Here is a 22,072-nt window from a genome sequence, read left to right as displayed (position 1 = left end):
TGTAGTAAATTTGTAAAATGGTTCACCTTAGATCTGTCTCTGTCTCTTCTGTGAACACCAAATGTCTGTGAGCAAATGGGATTGAAATGTGCCTCTCTTAATACACAGACAAGACTGTGAAAGCTTTACTGATACAAAAAAAGTGTTTTTACATTGCTTTACCAAATTTACCAAACTTCAGTCTTTTGCAAGTACACTTTTGCAGATTGAGGGAAAAGTAATAAAAACAAATAACCATTCTGGTAGATCCGAAAACCTTGCAACCTTTGTAAGTACAGGCTCATGCTCTCCAGCTTGATCTGGTAGGCCTCTCTTATCTCACCTGAACCAAAGCGGAGAGGGAGTGCTGCCGCCAGGCCCTCACAGCTGCTTCACTCCTCTCCTGGCACATCCAGAGGAGACTGACAGGCACAGTCCTCCAGGGCCAGGGCCATTTGTACTGAAACTACCTGAAATGTGGCTCGTAGATCTCTATTGGGTTTTCCCCATCATAGCAACCCAAACAAACAGGGTCCGAGGGGCGTGGATGGGTCAGTGCTGGGGCACAGGTGAGTCTTCCTGTGGGAGGGGCATTGCGTGTGTACATAAAGACAACTCACACACAAAAAATGAACCCATGATATTGAAAAATCAGCAAATATGAAATAAAGAAGAACCACAAACAAGACTGCAGATAAATTGACTACGAGACATGTTTTACGTTGAAGCAGATTAAGATACAATTTTGTACATACTACTGATTTCTACTAGGAACAGAAATAAAAGGGATGTGGGAAATAGAATATTTGCTATGGGGGCAAAGAAATTGCATTTTACATCCTTCTTTATGTCTCTGGTTTCTCTCTTGATTTTCCATTTCTGCCCCCTTTAAAATATCCAAAATACCATATGTGGTCCACAAGCTTTATTTGACCTTCTCACTTTCCTGCCCACATTTAGCAATTCATATCTACACCCTTTTCACATGATGTGATGTCATACTTGTAGTACATTGTGCAGCCTATTATACTTTAAATTTGGACTGCATTTCAATCATTATTACATACAGTTGTGAGCAAAATTATTCAAACCTCATTGCAAATCAGAGACTGGAAAAGTCATTATAAGTTGCATTTTCAGTTGAATTTGGGGAAACCACTTGAAGCATTCATTGTGTTGAGTTGGGTTGAATAATGTTGTAACTGTAGCTATTGCATGGTACTGGGAAACCCCTCTCCTGTGTCATCTTAATTTTTATATAACTACTTTCATAATCTAATACACTACATTGGGTTTATACTGACCAGTGGCTGAGGTATCTGTAGTACAGCAGTCCTGGGGCCCATGCTTTCCTGGAGCACAGATTTTTATAAAAAGCTTTTGTGTTTCATCACATTATGATAACTGCAGAACAGAATGACACAGGAAGCTCAGTACAAAAATGCAATTTGTTGCTTTCCAAAGGTGTGCACTTTTCTTGTATACATTCCTCTGACTGGCACCTGCCAAGAGGTCATTCTGCAATCTTTCACTCAAAGAACTATCTGAGAAATGATAATATATGGGACAGTAGATCCGAGCTGCTATCCATTGCAAATTAACACACCAGACCAGTGACTTTGCTGAATGAAATACCCATAGAATGCAATTGAAATGAGTATAATTATTTTGTAATAGATTTACATATTACTTTTTGACGTTTTGTGATGCTTCCACTGCTTAATGTTTTTACACAGTTTTACAGAGTGTAGTATACAGATGTGAGAATACACATGTGTGTATTAAGGTTGGGGGGCCAAGAATGAAAGCTTAAACCAGGATTAATCGTTGTTCCACCATTGTTACTGATCATGTGCCAACACAGTCAGATGTAATTGATTTGCTTTGGATAAATTCCTCAAGATGATCAGATGATGCATGTGATCGCACCTAGCATGTGTACAATAAACACATTTATACATTTGTCAAAGTTTAAATAATATAACTGTTCTTGTTAATATCGTTGTTAAGCTTCATTTGTTTAACTGTACTTTTAACCTCTAGTCACAGGAGAGGCAAAACATTCTTTCTTAGCATTTTTTTCATTCTCCAAAGTAAATCATAAAGCGAATGTGATGATTTTGTGGTAGTTTCGTTTTTTCCCCATGAAAACCAAATTTTTCCTCACAACTGAGAAAAAGAAATAATAAATAAAGTAGAACTGACTGAAAAGGACACTTGTTTATCACTGTCAATCATTATTGCTGAAACAAACATACTGGTTTTGATTAGTTATTAAATGTGTTTATTTAACTTTATATTATACTTACTATTTAATTAATCACCCACAAGATGCATTTTGGGAACATGCATGGCTATCATCCTGACTCTATAAACCTAAAGACAACTTTGTCTGAGGCTGAAAAGGTTTGTGAAACCAAGGATTTCCAAATAAGGAAGTAGGCCGTTGTCACTTTTTAAACACAGCCTCTGTGTCAGACAAAGACGAAATGAATAGGTATTGGGGCTGGGCGGTATACCGTAAAATATACGGACCGGTTTGGACTTTTACTAAACCATCATATCGGTATTTTAAAGTTTTGAATAATTTACTATTTACTGTGTCATTGGGTCATAGCATTCAGCTACCAATAAACTGGATCGTGTTCGCGTATCCCACAACTCGCTGCGCGGCTGCTTGAGACTGCGCTGTCTGACATAAAAAAACGCCGATAGTGTTCGTGCAACGCAAATTTCCACAGATCTGCGCAGGTCTGCACAGCTCCACCAATTGGATCGGTTGGATCCTGCAGATCTGCGCTACAAGAACGCGATCACCTTTCTTCACAAACCCTGCAGAAATCGATGTAATTGGATGATTTATTATTTTTATATTTTAGTTATTTTAATAAATATAATTGTCAATCATTTAAATAACAAATTAATTATTGTACATCATATATTAACATTCAATTTTTAAAAATAATTGATGTAATTATTTAATAAAGCATTGACAAGTGTCGATCTAGAATTCTATATCTATGGTTTTGACAGTAACTGTTCACAGCTTCATTGTGTAATGAAAGTTGACAAGAGGGCTGTAGTAGTTTTCATTCAACTTAACAAGTCCCTCTTGTTTTCTGCACAATCTTGTGTCTCACAGCCACAGCTTTCCTCTCACAGCAGCTTCTCAGAGCTGCGCTGCGCTGTGCGATTCTGCGCAGAAACACTGCAGTAACACGCATCTCTGAGTCTCTGCGCAGAACTGCGCTTCTCGAACGCGGCCCTCGTTCTGGAATGAATGCGCCTCAGCCAAATATCGAAAATAAATGCCATGTGTATTGCGTGTTGACATAAACAAACGTGATCAATGCACAATGAATGAAGAAGAGATGGAGGAGAGTAGTGTGGGAGAAACTTCACAGCAAATTGACCCTAGTGAATCTGTCCCGAAAAAAGGTGCGTCGTCGATAGTGTGGACATGATTTGGTTTCAAGACAACTGACACAGAACAGGAATCGTAATTCAATGTCAGTTGTGTCCTATTATTTTTGCTTTATGAACAGTATAAAATGGCCATTAAAAATACCGTCATACCGTCAGAAATGGGAAAAATACCGTGATATTGTATTTTGGCCATATTGCCCAGCCCTAATAGGTATGATAGGAATCTGGATTATTTCTTATACACAGCACTGCATATGCTGATGTAAAACTGGTATTATCCCAAATTCACAGCCATTTGCTCTGCATTATATTTTTGTTGCTGCCTTTCCAGTTTCAAGCATGGTCTTGTGAGGCTGCATGAATGTCAGGCCTCTGACAGTTCAAGTTGCTCTAGAAGTTGAAAAGATAGGCCCGTAGGTGGTGCTCTTTCCTACAAAAATGTCACACAAAGCCCCAATTGAAAGATATCAAACTTCACACAGTATGTTTGCCTAATTATGGGAAGGATGGTATTTGTATATGTCTCATTGTGAAGCTGAAGAGTTAAAATAACTCAAAATATGGAAGCAGCAGGATTATCTATAAACTGAAGCTTTATCTGAAAGTAGAAAAGTGGAATGTTTAAAAAGGTTTGGATTTAGGTGGGAATCTAACATGTTTGCCAGTGAAAAGTGAAAAGAGGCCTTTTCAGTCAGTTCTGCTTTATTTATTATGTATTTTTCTGTTTTCATGGTGAAATCCCCCACAATATTATCATATTCCCTTAATTTATTATTTACTTGGAGGAAGACAAGAAAATGCAAATAATGTTTTGGCTTCATAAGGCACTAAAGTTAATCAAATAACAACAATATTAACAAGAACAGTTATTCAAACTTTGACAAATCTACAAATGTGTTTATTGTACACAGGTTTACATGAAGAATATATTGGAAATAATGTTTTTTTTATAATTGTCTGTGTGATCTGTTGTTGCTGTGTAGCTATTCCACTTAAAATCTCAATAACATGACAGGCTGCATTCTATACATTATTAGCTAGTCCAGTAAACCTGGGCTGTCAGAGAATACCTCCATCTTATTATGATTCAAGCTTCACATGATTAATATGAAAACTATTGAAATATGAAATATTCCAGTTATAACACAACCAGCAAATACAACATGTGACCTCTGGAGGGAGCACAGTCTGTGTGAATTTTACATGGAATTGAATACGATGAGGAATTAAGTAAAGAAATAGGCTGTACAGTAGCATTAGGCTAATTAGGCAATGGGGGGTTTGGGGGAGAACACAGGCAGTGGATCTGCATTGTCTGTCAGCAATTTAATCTCCCGCAATGGGTAACATGCTACCATACTCATACACAACAGACAACTGCTTCCCAAATGCAAGACTGTGAAATTATATAATATCAAAGCCTTCATCAAATAACACTGTTGGCTGCCACTCCTCCTCCTGGGAAACTTTGAACCTAACTAAATAATAACTGTGCAGAGTTGCAGGTTTTCTCTCGAGAAGGCACCTGAAACCAATTCTTGTGGTGACAGCAATCTGGATGTACTCATCTGCTGTCACTGCTGGGCTCCTGATTCCTCTATTCCCCATTTCGCCACTCATTCTGCCCTGTTGACAATATCTTTCTTACCGACTGCTGGAACCACAACCTGCCTGCTGGATCCCGTGCCCACCTCCCTCACAGTGAAATGTCTTCCTGTTCTATCCCCTCTTCTGGTTCAAATCATTAATATTTCACTACTTACCCTATTGTTATGCATTTGGCCGATCTGTGTTCAATGGCCAGCCCTGCTACTACGATAAATGGGCCAGCTCAGTTTTGTGAACCTCTTTTTGTGAACCTCTGTCGTAGAGCGCACTGTACTTCAACTTCAATCACACATGTCCACAAACGAGCTCTTCAAGGTCTTTCAGTCTGGTTTCTGTACTAATCATAGTACTGGAACAGCACTAGTTAAAGTCTTACATGACATACTCATTGCAGCCGAATATTCTCATACCCCTTGATTTATCAGCTGCCTTTGACACAGTTTTCTGTAATATATTTCTCACTCGTTTGGAATCTCTCCTTTGTATCTCTGGCTCAGCCCTTTCCTGGTTCGAATATTACCTTTCAGATAGACAGCAATTTATCTCCATCTGTAACTACAAATCTGCCCTAGCAACTTGGTCCCTCAGGGCTTGGTCCTTGGGCCTCTGCACACAGATCGGTCATTTATTTAAACTCACTTGGTCAAATAATCCAGAATCATGGTCTCAAATTCCACTGTTAAGCAGATGACACCCAGATCTACCTTCACACCAAACCAAACCACACTCCATCTGCTCTGGTCACTTGCCTTCATGATATAAACTCACGGATGTCTTTCAACGATTTGTTTTACGGTTTAACCGTAGATAGTTCTCATTGGCACCCCATCCACCTTGAAGAAAGCTCAGAAACAATCTCTGTTGGTCCCCGGTTTCATTAAGTCACTTTCAACTGAAGTCAGGAACCTTGGTGTTATAATTCACTTTAGGGACGAACTGGGACTAAACAGCCCTGGACTTTGACCCAGACCGGCCCACCACAACTGGCCTACAGATATTCCACCTCCCTGACCCACTGATGCATGCAGCTTCTCACACCAGCCCCTATTGTTGTACACTAAACCTGAAGGGACACCAGTTTGCTACACTTTGCTAGAACATTTAGAATGCAACATGTTGCTTCTACATTGTTGCTTCTAGTTTCCAGGGACACCATTCTACATTTTGTAGAGAGTGTATATAGAATGTTTTTGGGTATACAATTATAAAAATTATAAAAAATTAAATGAAACAAATAATTCTACAGTACCATCATTAAACAAGACAGAACATAAGTTGTTGCTCCATGTGTTCTCCTTAGATATACAACAACTTATTCAACAGTTCAACTTAGGAACATAAAATATGATTTATAGTATCTACTATCCACAGATATAAAATGGAATAGAAATGTGCGCTCTTTCTTGTGCCGTTTGTTTAAAATGAACATGCCAATACAAATCCCAGCTTCACGATTGGTGGGAAAATGGCACTTAATACATAAAAAAAAATACAATTTGTCCAAACAGTGTCATTTAAACATAATTACATTATCTCAAAAAAATATTACCAACAATATTGAATTGGGTCACTAATGAGACATTTTAATACTTATTGACTGACCTCTATTAATTATAAGTATAAATCCAAGGATCCTATCCAGTCTATTTTTAAATGTTCCCAAACTTTCAGCATCCTCCACATCGCTGGGGAGTTTGTTCCAGATTGTGATAACTCTCTTTGTAAAGAAGTGTCTCCTGTTTACCGTTTTGAATGCCTTGTAGCCCAATTTCCATTTGTGTCCCGGGTGCGTGTGTCCCTGCTGATCTGGAAAATCTCCTCTGGTTTGATGTGGTCAATGCCCTTCATGATTTTGAAGACTTGGATCAAGTCCCCACGTAGTCTCGTCTGTTCCAGGGTTCCAGCCGCTCTCTCGGCTGGGGGTCTGCAGGCGCAGAGGGCAGAGGCAATGCGACCCCGGGGTCCAGGGCACCCGAGCAGATGGTCAGGGGTTCGGGAGCCCTGGGGCTGCCCATCTTCCGCACGCGCTGCCACAAGCTTCCATGCGAATGGAAAGGGCAGACACCCACCTTTGCTCTCACGTCTTCCATCCACTCGACCCCCGGGCGGGGCACCTGGTCACTCACCCCCTTCTGTCGCCTCTCCTCTCTGCCCTCGTCTCATGCGCAGGACAGCCCCATCTACTGCCCAGAGAGAGCCACTGCTGTCTCCCACTACACCACTGCTGCGCATTTCTGGTGCCCCTGTCCCCTTAAAAATGATAGTATTTGTTAGAGAATTAAGTGTTATATTTGACGTATCTGCTCCTGTTTCATCTAGTATCCTAAATATTTTCCCTTATTATTTCTCTGCATGAGAATTAAACTGTGTTGCATTATTAAATAAAGTGCACGTGTGTTTAAATCTGTCCTGTGTAGCATATCATGAAATATACAGTATGAAATGCACAGTCGCAGCCTATATATGTAGTTTCTTAAGAACAACTACCCAGCTAACACACAACATTGTCACAATGTTGGCAACGTTGTGTGTTAGCAGGGTAATACATTTATATATAAAAATGTCTACAACACTCTGGGATCCATAACTTACTCAGTTTTTCAGAAATTCGGTGTTAGTGTTTTTTTCTGTATAACTTACATAAGCTTAATAAATATCACTAAATAAATTAATCACACATCAATAACATTATCACATATCAGCTTTTTTTTGCATGGTATTCCTTTAAAAAATACCTTGTCCTGACACCATAATTATGGATCAGGTAGTAGTTGCACATTTGTCAAGACAGTGATGTATTTCTGCATTCGATAAAACATCTATACTAGGATTATCATTATGCTAGTGTCACAGACATCACAGTGTGATGACTCATCTATTAACTTTTGTTATTTTGGACTTTTCTTTAATTATTTCACTTGTGTACCTTTAGAATGTATCATTCCTTTTTGCACTTGTATTATCAGGGCCGGTCAGAGGTACAGGTGGCCTAGGCAGTCACCAAGGGCCCCAGAATATCAAGGGGCCCATAACAAATTACATAAATAATATAAAATAATATAAAAAAAATCAAAAATAAAAGTTCTTACCGAGCGCTTTTACACTGTGCACAATATGCTGACCCCTAGCGGAGTGACTGACATACAAACGTGAACTAGTGCGGGAGGGGCAGGTCAGGCCCAGGTTACAAGAGCATTCCGGCCGGGTGTAGAGAAGAGGAAGAGGTGAAAAGAGGACAAGGACAAGAAGGCGCAAGATAGAGGAATGTTACAGACGTTATTCATAATTTATTTCACTTCACGGCTCACCTGTCGTGTCAGGTGATGCTATTCTGTGTGACATTAATCCATTAAACAAGCTAGCTATTATTATTTTAAAATTCAGTCACTTGCTCAAGTAGATCAACCATAAGTCGTTTCCCACTACTTCATTTCTCACGCTGTTTTATGTGAAACTCATAATACAGCCAGGGAGCTGCTGTCATGTCATGATTGTGGTTACTGATGTGTGTTAAACTACTTTTTTTCCCTCTACCTAAAGAAACACAACGAAAATAATAGAATAACACACTAAGTTTAGAATAAATAAAACCCAATTCCCCTCCACTAAAATAATAGAAAATAGCAGCAAACAATATAACAACATCCTTCGTTCAAGACACGAAAAGCACAATTGCATGGAGCACGTCCCTTCCTTCTCAGTGAAGGTTAAAACCGATTGTCTCCGGAGGCCTGCGGAATTGCCACTCAGCTTCTAACAAGGCCGACTTAATCTCCGCCTTCGCCTCCCACCATTCTCTGGATTTCCTCACTCTCACCGAGACATGGATCTCCCCTGCTGCCCTATTCTCCCTGTTTGTCCTGTCCCACTCTCCCTGTCTTACCAGGGCAGGGAGGAGGAACAGGGCTCCTGCTCTCCCCTTCTTTCCTATTCTCTGTCCCCCCCCTTTCTCTCCTCTATCACGACTAACAGCTTTGAATTCCAACTCACCTCTCCCTTTCACCTCTTCCTTCTAGTTCAATACTGCCCTCCCGGTCCACTCACCTCCTTCCTGGATGAACTCGACTTTCTTCTCTCCTCCCTCCCCTCATTATCCTCACCTACCATCCTCCTGGGAGACTTCAACATCCACCTCTCCAACTCCTCCCACTCTGCCGGATTTCTTCCCCTCCTCCACTGTTAACTTCTCTCTCTCCCCGTCTCCCCCAACTCACAGGGCAGATCGCCAGCTCGACCTCATCTTCTCTAGAGGCTGCTCCACTTCGACGCTCTCTGTGACACCCCTGGACATCTCAGACCACCACTTCATCTCTTTCTCCCTTTCTTTCTGCTCCCTCCCCACCCCAACCACTCCCTCTGTCACCTTCCGCCGTAATCTCCGCTCCATCTCCCCCTTCACTCTTGCTTCCACTGCTCTCACTCTCTTACCTTCCATTGACTGTTTTTCCCATCTGTCTGTTAACTGTGCTACCTCCTCTTTGTTCTCCTCCCTCACCTCCTCCCTTGATTCTCTCTGTCCTCTCACGTCTCATCCTGTCCGTCCCTCCCCTCCTCAGCCTTGGATCTCTTCTGTTCTCCACTCAACCCCAACCAGTCTGCGCGCTGCTGAACAGAAGTGGAAGAGGTCCAAACACCCAGCTGCTCTCGAACTCTACCGCTCTCTACTGTGTACATTCTCCTCCTCACTCACCTCAGCCAAGAAGTCTTACTTCCAATCACTCTTTGAATCCTCTGTCAACAACCCCTGCAAACTCTACTCCACCTTCTCCTCCCTCTTCGGCCCACCTCCCCCTCCTCTACCTTCCTCTCTCTCTGCTGATGATTTTGCCTCCTTCTTCTCCTCAGATATCCGCAAGCTCTTCAACAGTCCCCCCTCCTCTCCCATCCTGCCAAAGTCTCCCACCGATCAAGCTTCCTTTTCTTCATTCTCACCCTTCATTCTCTTTCAGACTCTGAACTGTCCTCTCTCCTCCTAGGTCACAAACCCACAACGTGTGCCCTGGACCCTCTCCCCACTCGCCTTCTCCAAGCAACTGCTCCTGATCTAACCCCCTTAATCTTTTCCCTCCTCAACTCTTCACTCCTCTCTGGCTGTCTCCCCTCTGCATTTAAACAAGCTGCTGTCTTCCCACTCCTCAAGACACCTACCCTTGACCCCACCTCACTCCACTGAGACAGCTCTCCTGGCAGTCACTGACTCCCTCAGCTGTGCTCGGCCGGCCTCCCTCTCCTAAGTCCTCATCCTCCTTGATCTCTCCACAGCATTTGACACTGTCGATCACTCCATCCTCCGCTCCTGCCTCGCAGACTTTGGAATCCCTTTGGACTGCTCTCACCTGGTTCTCAACCTACCTCAACGACCGGACCTACCAAGTGACATGGCGAGGTTCCTCATCCACCCCCCAACCTCTCCTCACAGGTGTCCCCCAAGGCTCTGTCCTGGGCCCCCTCCTGTTCTCTCTCTACACTCGCTCCCTTGGGCCCCCTCATTGCATCCCATGGTTTCTCTTACCATATTGTCGCAGATGATGCCCAGATCTTCCAGACTTTTCCCTCCTCTGACGCTCTCATCCCATCTCACATCTCTTCCTGTTTGTCTGCTATCTCCGCCTGGATGCACTCACACCACCTCAAGCTCATCCTCTCCAAATCTGATCTACTCTTCCCCCCCCCCTTCCTCACCTTCTGCTGATCTCTCCATCTCAATCCCCTTGGAAACTACAACACTCTCTCCCTCTTCTTCCTCTAAAAACCTAGGAGTCACCCTCGATCCTGCGCTGACCCTCACCTACCACTGTCTCAACCACACTGCACCAAGCTACCTTCAGACATCCCTCTCCATACATCCCCTCCAGACCCCTGTGGTCTTCCAGGGCCAGAAGACTAACTCTGCCTCCTCTCCACTCCCCTTCCTCCAGAGCCCGCTTATTTTCATCCCTGGCCCCTAAGTGGTGGAACGACCTTCCCACTGAAGTATAAACAGCAGAGTCTCTGACCTCCTTTCGGCAATTACTCAAACACACCTTTTCAGACTCTACTTGTAATTTAGTAATTCATTTTCCTGTAAGATTGCACTAATACAATGTTTTGTAATACTCTTGCCTTTGCACTAGCACTTGCATTGTTTATTTTGATTTCCCCTATGCTCCCTCTCCCTTAGTTCTTAAATTTGAATTAACATCATGTCTGCACTTTTACAATCTAGGATGTAAGACCTTATACACCGATCAGCCATAACATTATGACCACCTGCCTAATATTGTGTAGGTCCCACTTTTGCCACCAAAACAGCCCTGACCCATCGAGGCATGGACTCCACTAGACCTCTGAAGGTGTGCTGTGGTATCTGGCACCAAGACATTAGCAGCAGATCCTTTAAGTCCTGTAAGTTGCGAGGTGGGGTCTCCATGGATCGGACTTGTTTGTCCAGCAACATCCCACAGATTCTCGATTGGATTGAGTCAACACCTTGAACTTGTTGTGTTCCTCAAACCATTCCTGAACCATTTTGGCTTCGTGGCAGGGTGCATTATCCTGCTGAAAGAGGCCAATGCCATCAGGGAATGAATGAAAGAATGGCAGAACCCAAGGTTTCCTAGCAGAACATTGCCCAAAGCATCACACTGCCTCCGCCGGCTTGCCTTCTGCCCATAGTGCATCCTGGTGCCATGTGATCTCCAGGTAAGTGATGCACACGCACCCGGCCATCCATGTGATGTAAAAGAAAACGTGATTCATCAGACCAGGTCACCTTCTTCCATTGCTCCGTAGTCCAGTTCTGATGCTCACGTGCCCATTTTGGCAGTGGTCAGGGGTCAGCATGGGCACCCTGACTGGTACGCTAAAAAATGCAATACAGTGTGTGTTCTGACACCTTTCTATCAGAACCAGCATTAACTTTTTCAGGAATTTGAGCTACAGTAGCTCGTCTGTTGGATTGGACCACATGGGCCAGCCTTCACTCCCCACGTGCATCAATGAGCCTTGGCCGCCCATGACCCTGTCGCCGGTTCATCGCTTTTCCTTCCTTGGACCACTTTTGATAGGTACTGACCAGTGTAGTCCGGGAACACCCCACAAGAGCTGCAGTTTTGGAGATGCTCTGACCCAGTCGTCTAGCCATCACAATTTGGCCCTTCTCAAAGTCGCTCCTTACGCTTGCCCATTTTTCCTGCTTCTAACACATCAACTTTGAGGACAAAATGTTCACTTGCTGCCTAATATATCCCACCCACTGACAGGTGCCATGATAACGAGATTTTCAGTGTTAGTCACTTCACCTTTCAGTGGTCATAATGTTATGGCTGATCGGTGTATAGTGATGTCCTTGGGATACCTGGGAGCTATAGCAGGGTCTTTAAAATCAAGATGGGAGGGAAACTTTTTATTAAGTCCTTTACACTGCTCTGTTTGGGCTGTTGCTACATGAGTTAAAGCCCCCATCCTATCTCTCCAGCTCACAGTTTTTTCAGTCTTGAACACAGAGGGTTACAGACAAGGGGGATGATGCCGGCACTGGAAAACCTCCAAGTGGATGGACCACAGAGTCAACACAGGGTACGGTCTTCACACTCAACACCCAAACAAGTATGAATCTGCCCTCTAGCGGCCCGAGCCTAACATGAACACACTGAGCTGTTTTCCTGTATCAATGTAAGAAATCTGGCATGTGCTGGTATTTAGTAGCTCATATGAACAGGACATCTGGGAGTTTGGACCTCTTCCACTTCTGTTCAGCAGCCTGGACGGGGTTGAGCAGAGAACAGAAGAGATCCAAGGCTGAGGAGGGGAGGGACAGACAGGATGAGATGTGAAAGGACAGAGAGAATCAAGGGAGGAGGTGAGGGAGGAGAACAAAGAGGAGGTAGCACAGTTAACAGACAGATGTGAAAAACAATCAATGGAAGGTAAGAGAGTGAGAGCAGTGGAGGCAAGGGTGGAGGGGGAGGGGGAGCGGAGATTACGGCTTAAGGTGACATAGGGAGTGGGTGGGGTGGGGAGGCAGGGGAGAGAAAGGGAAAAGGAGATGAAGTGGTGGTCTGAGTTGTCCAGGGGTGATGATACTCCTTTTAATAAAGTAATTTCAACCAACAGTCTGTTTGTTTGGGGTTCAACAGATGTTGGTTGTATTTGGCTTATTAAATCAATGCTGACAATCAACGTGGAAGAAATGTTAAAACAATGTCATTTCTAATGTATTTTGCCTGCTGGGGAGTACATTTGTACTTCAGTGACATTGGGGCTGTCTACGACCACCTTGGTGATTTTCGGTCTGTAATGGTGCTTGTGTGACATATGTACGGCCTGTGCCATCGGTAAAAACAGCAAGGTAATGCTTGCAGAGATTAGCTGTATTTTTATTTCCTCTTCTGCAAAAGAAAAAGTGGATCTCCAACCATACCTTATAGAACAAGTTAGTAGCTGCTTTTCAAGTTTTTATATGTATACTTATATGTTTCTTCAGATCTGTTTTTGTTTATGTTTATGATTTACATCATTTAAGCTGCTACAAGCTGCGTGTTTAGCTTTATTATTTTTTAATACTGATATTTCTATACATGGGATGGCATTTATGTACAAGATAAGAGGTATAGGAATTTTGGGAAATGCTGCTCTGTGATTGTCTGGTTTCTCACATGTGATTCATAATCTAAAACTGCCAGTATTATTTTTATTGATATCAATGTAATAGCTCACTGCTTAATCACGCATCTTGAGGAGGTCTTCACTAGGAATACCCTTGCCTTGGTGTTAACTATTTGCTGGTGACTGCGGTTCTATTAAGGTCTGTGAGCTCTGTGTTTTGACCTAGTTAGATGTGTATTGTTGCCCTGTGGCACAGCACTGCCTATATTAGACATTAATGGGGAAGAATGAAGTTCCAGGAACCTCCTGGAGAATCTGGAAATTAGTGTAAAATTAGTTAAAGAAACCTTGAGCTAAAATTATGCTTACTTCTCTCTCAGCTGTACTATTGCTCACAGACAGATGGAAAACAGGATTGATACTGGGCAGTGACCTCTCCTGACAACATGGACTTTCCAAACATGGGCATTGATCTGTGCTGACAGGAGGTGTATATGTGCCTGTGTCCTCATGGGGGATACAAACAGTGCTGACTCAGGGGGGAGGATTGAGGGAGGACAGTGGTGGGGGAATACCAGTGGGGAAAAAAAACATTAACATATGATATAATATGTAAGGCCTGTAAGTATATTAGATGTAGCTTTACTCTCTTGTATGCATACATCAACAATGTCCCAGTCCCTGCACAAAGTTGGCCTGTAGGTGAGTGTCAAATCAGCAGCCATTACTGAAAACACCTATCTTAAACCTCACATTGGTTTTGCATCAAATTATGCAAATTATACTGCAGATATGTGGCAGATGGTTTTGGAATGGAATGGAATGGAAACTATAATCACTATCAAGGAGTAAGAGCACGCTGCTAAAGCATGGTTGATGTGATAATAGTTGCAGTAGGGAAGACAAATCTGGTGAGTCAACACAGCCGAACAAACTGAGAGAGCATTCATGCTTAAGTTTGACGTCTGCCGTTATTTGTTATTATTTTTAAAAGTTGCTAATATGATAGACTCGATTTGGAAGAGTGGTATATGTAACATCTCTGTTTATAAGCAATTGTTATTTAAATTATGTAAATCACTCAGTGACCATGGCGTGCAACATTCTTTAACTTATTTCATATATACTTCCTCCCCCACTTCCATTACATTCTTTTCCATTCCTAACCCACAGGGTGGTGGCATCAAATAGATTGTCTTTAACCCCTTATACTAGTGCAACAACAGTTAATATTATAGTATATATCTTATTTATACACTATAAGACACATAAAAGACATAAACACTCAATCAAATTCCAAACTCTCCACCATGGCCATGACCAAAGAGCTGTCCAAGGATGTCAGGGACAAGATTGTAGACCTACACAAGGCTGGAATGGGCTACAAGACCATCGCTAAGCAGCTTGGTGAGAAGGTGACAACAGTTGGTGCGATTATTCGCAAATGGAAGAAACACAAAATAACTGTCAGTCTCCCTCGCTCTGGGGCTCCATGCAAGATCTCACCTCGTGGAGTTTCAATGATCATGAGAACGGTGAGGAATCGGCCCAGAACTACACGGGAGGATCTTGTTAATGATCTCAAGGCAGCTGGGACCATAGTCACCAAGAAAACAATTGGTAACACACGCCGTGAAGGACTGAAATCCTGCAGCGCCCACAAGGTCCCCCTGCTCAAGAAAGCACATGTACAGGCCCGTCTGAAGTTTGCCAATGAACATCTGAATGATTCAGAGGAGAACTGGGTGAAAGTGTTGTGGTCAGATGAGACCAAAATCGAGCTTTTTGGCATCAACTCAACTTTGGAGGAGGAGGAATGACCCCAAGAACACCATCCCCACCGTCAAACATGGAGGTGGAAACATTATGCTTTGGGGGTGTTTTTCTGCTAAGGGGACAGGACAACCGCACTACATCAAAGGGACGATGGACGGGGCCATGTACCGTCAAATCTTGGGTGAGAACCTTCTTCCCTCAGCCAGGGCATTGAAAATGGGTCGTGGATGGGTATTCCAGCATGACAATGACCCAAAACACACAGCCAAGGCAACAAAGGAGTGGCTCAAGAAGAAGCACATTAAGGTCCTGGAGTGGCCTAGCCAGTCTCCAGACCATAATCCCATACAAAATCTGTGGAGGGAGCTGAAGGTTCGAGTTGCCAAACGTCAGCCTCGAAACCTTAATGACTTGGAGAGGATCTGCAAAGAGGAGTGGGACAAAATCCCTCCTGAGATGTGTGCAAACCTGGTGTCCAACTACAAGAAACGTCTGACCTCTGTGATTGCCAACAAGGGTTTTTGCCACCAAGTACTAAGTCGAAGGGGTCAAATACTTATTTCCCTCATTAACATGCAAATCAATTTATAACTTTTTTGAAATGTGTTTTTCTGGATTTTTTTGTTGTTATTCTGTCTCTCACTGTTAAAATACACCTACCATTAAAATTATAGACTGATCATTTCTTTGTCAGTGGGCAAACGTACAAAATCAGCAGGGGATCAAATACTTTTTTCCCTCACTGTAGTGGTAAGTGTTAATATAAACTTTGTTGATTAAATATTGCTTAGTACTTATAGCATCATTCACACTGCTAGTGATGTACAAACTATGTTCAATTACAAACCAACCATGTTCACTGTTTCCAGCAATAACTTGATTTAAATACCTAATCTTAGACAGCTGAAATTCTGGCAGTATGCCAAACATGATTCTGAAAGGATTTCAAGATTTCAGACTTTCCATTTCTGTAACTCCAAGCTTTCATAATTTCCTTAGACGGTTATCAATGATTGGTCCCCCAGTGAACTTCCCTTTCCATTTCACATAAGGGATTTTATCAATATTAGTTCATACCCTAAAAAATATCATTCCAAGACAACTTTCCAAACAGAAACAACTCAATGTTGTTCTTGTAAAAACAGTTGTTTTCCAAAAGGATAGAAGCACACAGGGAAGGACACTGAATAAAGATCAACTCACAAAGTAAGTGCAACACTTTCATTTTACATTGTATTAATTGTATTTTTGTATGTGTGATATACCTAAACTGGCAAAAGACAAATGAACAATATTTTTTCATTCTAAGCTAGTGTAATATTTGATTTTCATAAAGAAGCTGGAAATACATTGAACATGACCTGTCAGGTTTGGAACTACTTTTGAATGTGTTTACCTCACAGTATATAACCTAATAAGGAAGTCAGAATAAGTTATGCTTATGGTTATCAATTTTGATGTATTTAAAATAGTCTCAATCATTACACTTGTAGTCATGCTGATTAGTAAAGCAAATTATTCTGATATGAAAAAAATACTTATTTATTAGTTTATTGTAATTATAGTCCAAATCATAAGTTTGCACTTTTCAGTTACCATTTCAGTTAACACAAAAAGTGGTTCAAACTTGTTGTACATAATCATACATTAAAATATAAATGTAATGCTTAGTAGTATTGCAATTTACAACTTTTCCTGAATATACATGTGTTTATCTGCTTAAGCCTTTGTGTGTGTGCTTTTATATATATATATATATATATATATATATATATATATATATACACTCACCTAAAGGATTATTAGGAACACCTGTTCAATTTCTCATTAATGCAATTATCTAACCAACCAATCACATGGCAATTGCTTCAATGCATTTAGGGGTGTGGTCCTGGTCAAGACAATCTCCTGAACTCCAAACTGAATGTCTGAATGGGAAAGAAAGGTGATTTAAGCAATTTTGAGCGTGGCATGGTTGTTGGTGCCAGACGGGCCGGTCTGAGTATTTCACAATCTGCTCAGTTACTGGGATTTTCACGCACAACCATTTCTAGGGTTTACAAAGAATGGTGTGAAAAGGGAAAAACATCCAGTATGCGGCAGTCCTGTGGGTGAAAATGCCTTGTTGATGCTAGAGGTCAGAGGAGAATGGGCCGACTGATTCAAGCTGATAGAAGAGCAACTTTGACTGAAATAACTACTCGTTACAACCGAGGTATGCAGCAAAGCATTTGTGAAGCCACGACACGTACAACCTTGAGGCGGATGGGCTACAACAGCAGAAGACCCCACCGGGTACCACTCATCTCCACTACAAATAGGAAAAAGAGGCTACAATTTGCACAAGCTCACCAAAATTGGACAGTTGAAGACTGGAAAAATGTTGCCTGGTCTGATGAGTCTCGATTTCTGTTGAGATTTTCAGATGGTAGAGTCAGAATTTGGCGTAAACAGAATGAGAACATGGATCCATCATGCCTTGTTACCACTGTGCAGACTGGTGGTGGTGGTGTAATGGTGTGGGGGATGTTTTCTTGGCACACTTTAGGCCTCTTAGTGCCAATTGGGCATCGTTTAAATGCCACGGCCTACCTGAGCATTGTTTCTGACCATGTCCATCCCTTTATGACCACCATGTACCCATCCTCTGATGGCTACTTCCAGCAGGATAATGCACCATGTCACAAAGGTCGAATCATTTCAAATTGGTTTCTTGAACATGACAATGAGTTCACTGTACTAAACTGGCCCCTACAGTCACCAGATCTCAACCCAATAGAGCATCTTTGGGATGTGGTGGAACGGGAGCTTCGTGCCCTGGATGTGCATCCCACAAATCTCCATCAACTGCAAGATGCTATCCTATCAATATGGGCCAACATTTCTAAAGAATGCTTTCAGCACCTTGTTGAATCAATGCCACGTAGAATTAAGGCAGTTCTGAAGGCGAAAGGGGGTCAAACACAGTATTAGTATGGTGTTCCTAATAATCCTTTAGGTGAGTGTATATATATATATATAATGATTCATTAGAAAAGGGAGTGTATTTGTTCTTTCTTTGCACAGCATTTTCATGATTGTATGTATATTAAATGCAAGAGCAATTATATGTATATGCTATGCATAACATTCCCTAAATAATTGTTTGCTAGTTCTCTATGATATCAATGACTCGTCAAAAAGGTCTCGCAGACTTTCAATGTTTTGACAAGAATACATTTTGATAAATTATATCTCATGAGGAAATCTGTCAGTTTAATACCTGTCAGTATTTTGATGTAGTTATTGTTTCAGAGTGCTTTATTGGCCAGTCCCAGCATGCCCGTGTCCAGGCAGTGTGCAGCGCTGCTCATTGCAGTGGCTCTGCTGACGGTGGAGCTCGGTGTGGGGCTGAGTGCAGATCTCCAGACAAACACCTGCTCTGGATACCCAGGAATCCCAGGGACTCCCGGCAACAACGGAGCACCAGGGAGGGATGGGAGAGATGGGAGAGATGGGAAAGATGGCAGAGATGGAGGACAGAAAGGAGAGAGAGGTTTGAAAAGTGGAGTTCATATATTTCACATTGGAACAATAAGTGTTCATGTCAGATTTTAAAATAGACCATTTATTTCACACACGACTACTGATACATTCCAGAGCCGGGCCGTAACAGAGGGTAAAATAAATAATACATCCAGGTATGTTTCAATTTCATGCTTTTCTTTGTAGTATTTAGATTATAAATTGCTGCCCTGTGATGGACTGCTCTCCTGTCCAGGGCAGAGACCATCATATGAAAAACACTTCTAACATGCCTTTGGTATTCATAAAGTATTAATCGCTGTCAATATATGAAAGCAGGAGTAAATGATCATATTTCAGTCTAAAATGCAAATATGACTAGTGAGATGTACCTTTAAGCCTCAACAACATCTGTCCTTGAAGGGATGTTTTAAACAAACCGAGATAAAGGTTAGGGACAGTCCAGAGACTCAAGCTCTTTGTAAATTAAATGGCTGCATAATGCTGCTAATAGTAAGGACTTACTAACTGCTTTCTGAAATCAAGTCCAAACTAAAGAAAATGTAATTGCTTTAAGAAAATAAGTAGTCAAAACACTAAATCACATGGAAAAATTGTTATAGATATAGTCTGAATACACTGGCATGCTATGTTATACAGTTGATGTTTCTGTGATTAAGACTGCCTAACATTTTGGTGCCATCTTGGACCAGGTTGTTGTTGTAAGTTGTTTCAATTTAACCACATGTATCCTACAAAGCAGAAGAACTTTAGCAACTACATACTTTAAGTGTCAGTCGACTGTGTTCACTGATCATCTATCAATATTTATGGGTTTCTCTTCAGGTGAGAGGGGAGTCCAGGGTCCTCCAGGGAAAGCTGGTCCCATCGGTCCAGTAGGATTGAAAGGTGAAAAAGGTGAACAAGGACATCAAGGTAAACATGGAATATATAGTGCTAAAAAAACTGTTCAATCCCTAAGTTGTTAAATGTGCAAGTTAGTGATCTTGCAACTCCCAGGCAATAATGTACACATTGAATATATAATATATTCCACAGTATGAAGTATCATAAATGTAGTTTTATAACTGTTTTCTAAAAGTACTAGCCTTTGTAGACTGCACTTAATTGATCTGCATGGACAAACAAAATAATACACATACATTAAAATTCTCAATTTTAGCCCTCCCTCACTCCTCAGAATAAAATTTTCCACACTTTTTATTATTATTCTTTGAAAATGGTCAGAAAACATTTGTCCAGGAATGTATTTGTTGGCTTCATAAAGTCTTCATTTCAACTTGGCAGAGTGTGGTGTCTTACCAGTAAGTTTGTCATTGTAACAATAGCTTCTTCATTTCAGGTGCAGCATTTGATCCAAGTCTCATTGCTAAATTACAGTCACAGGTTCAGACACTTCAAGGCAGTTTATCCAGACTTGAAAAAGGTATGCATTGCTTTTTGAAAATAATGTTTCAGGTAATTAAACATGATTGTGAGATGTTGATATTACTGTTGTCAGAAATGTTAAAAGTGACCCTCCACTTGCCAGTTTTGGATTTCGGATATATAACAGTCAGATTCAAATTCATATTTTACTTTTTGATTTCAATCTTCACTTTTATTTTTTTTCCAAAATTTAGATGCTAAGTAGACTTAAAAAGCTGCAAGGGATAATTTCACCTCGATTAAATTGTACTGTAATTGAATTAGTTTTCTTTATTTCAGCTTCACAGTTTCTACTCTGGAGAAGAGTTGGCAATAAATACATGGTGTCCAATAAAGAACTTGGAAATTTTGACCAAGGCTTAAAGATCTGTGGTGATGCTGGTGCAAAAATGGCCACACCGAAAAACAAAGTGGAGAATGATGTTTTTTCAAAGTTCCTTGCAGAGTCTCAGACTGCTTACATTGGAGCAAATGATAGGAAGAGTGAAGGACGATTTGTAGATTTAGAAGAGAAACCCCTTGGATTCACCAATTGGAAAAGTGGTGAACCGAACAATCATAAAGGCAAAGAAGATTGTACTATTGTATTGAATGGACAGTGGAATGATGTATCATGTGAATCAAACTGTATGATAATTTGTGAGTTTTAAAAAATACAAATACAGATATCCACTGATATAATTTTTGTCTGGCAATTGCATCTACTGTAATTAACAAATAATTAGTTTGAATCAAATTATAACCTAGTCTATATTATTACTATATATCACTGTAAAATATATTTTGTGTATTGGGCTTTTACAACATGTTTACAGCCATCAACAACAACAAACTATTAATATAAAATAGTTCAATCACATCCAACTTTATTTGGACATTTGCACAAGAATATGAACTGCAAAACATAAAATGATTGAAAATAAACACAAGATGTATGGAGGTGAGGAATATATTAGTAATTATCCTCCAGCCTGACTTCCAGATTACAAATTGTTTTCTTTTCTTTAATTGTCTTTATGTTAATTGTATACTACAGCAATAAGTGAGGAACTTCGCTCACCAAAGTTGCAGATTTAGACTGTGTTCACATTGTTTTACATTAAGTAGTATATTGTATAAAAATATATCTATTTAAATATATTGATTAATTAAGTTTGGATCTGACTCGTGTAGCTATAACAACATTACAGTGGTGCACAGCCTTTAAAGTAACTTCAGCAGATATGCAAAATGTTCAACAAGCACATAAGAAGTGAGAAGCTGTTTTATTTTGTTTTGTTGATGTTCAATGACTACCTAATTACAGTAGCTCATTTTTGTTATTTTACCTTTGTCTCGCTGTATGTAAATGCTGAATAACACAGTGAAGGGAACAGTATCTCTCTCTATGTTGAACTTGTTCTTACGGTGTGTTTATTGCTGTGTGAGTTTGGGGAAAAACAGCTTTATCTATCTATCTTGCTAGTAATGTAATTGTAATCAATACATGTTTATTTTGTCTGTATTTCGTTTACAGTGATCAATATAGATGCTGAATTTTATTTTGCTCTGTTGGTGTTCAAGGATTAGTATGTGTAAATCCATAAAACATCTAATGGCAGCTGATACTAATGTAAAATGTTCAACAATAACCTTAGATTAGATTCTACACTTATATATGCTTGTAGATAGGCTTCACATTGAATTTCACACTTCACACTGACTCCGTAATCACCGCCACTGCCGGTTGGTTTTGCCCATTTGA

General features: G+C 41.0%; 1 protein-coding gene across 3 annotated transcripts; it reads left to right on the top strand.

The window, feature by feature from the left end:
- Positions 1-16,434: 16,434 nt before the first annotated feature.
- Positions 16,435-21,869, top strand: LOC136751279 (mannose-binding protein). 3 transcript variants are annotated; one of them, XM_066706973.1, is made up of 5 exons: positions 16,435-16,581; positions 18,645-18,910; positions 19,726-19,815; positions 20,243-20,326; positions 20,608-21,869. In XM_066706973.1, the coding sequence occupies exons 2-5, from the start codon at positions 18,694-18,696 to the stop codon at positions 20,976-20,978; spliced, it is 762 nt and encodes a 253-aa protein (XP_066563070.1). In that variant the 5' UTR covers positions 16,435-16,581; positions 18,645-18,693; the 3' UTR covers positions 20,979-21,869. The 3 variants fall into 3 exon arrangements, with proteins under 3 accessions (XP_066563070.1, XP_066562982.1, XP_066562894.1); XM_066706885.1 differs by having other exon boundaries at positions 16,436-16,581; positions 18,670-18,910; XM_066706797.1 differs by having other exon boundaries at positions 16,436-16,581; positions 18,658-18,910.
- The last annotated feature ends 203 nt before the right edge of the window (positions 21,870-22,072 follow it).

The sequence above is a fragment of the Amia ocellicauda genome, chromosome 1 (genome assembly GCF_036373705.1).
Source record: "Amia ocellicauda isolate fAmiCal2 chromosome 1, fAmiCal2.hap1, whole genome shotgun sequence".
In the NCBI taxonomy this organism is placed as follows: Eukaryota; Metazoa; Chordata; class Actinopteri; order Amiiformes; family Amiidae; genus Amia; species Amia ocellicauda.
This window is presented reverse-complemented; position numbering and strand designations above follow the sequence as displayed.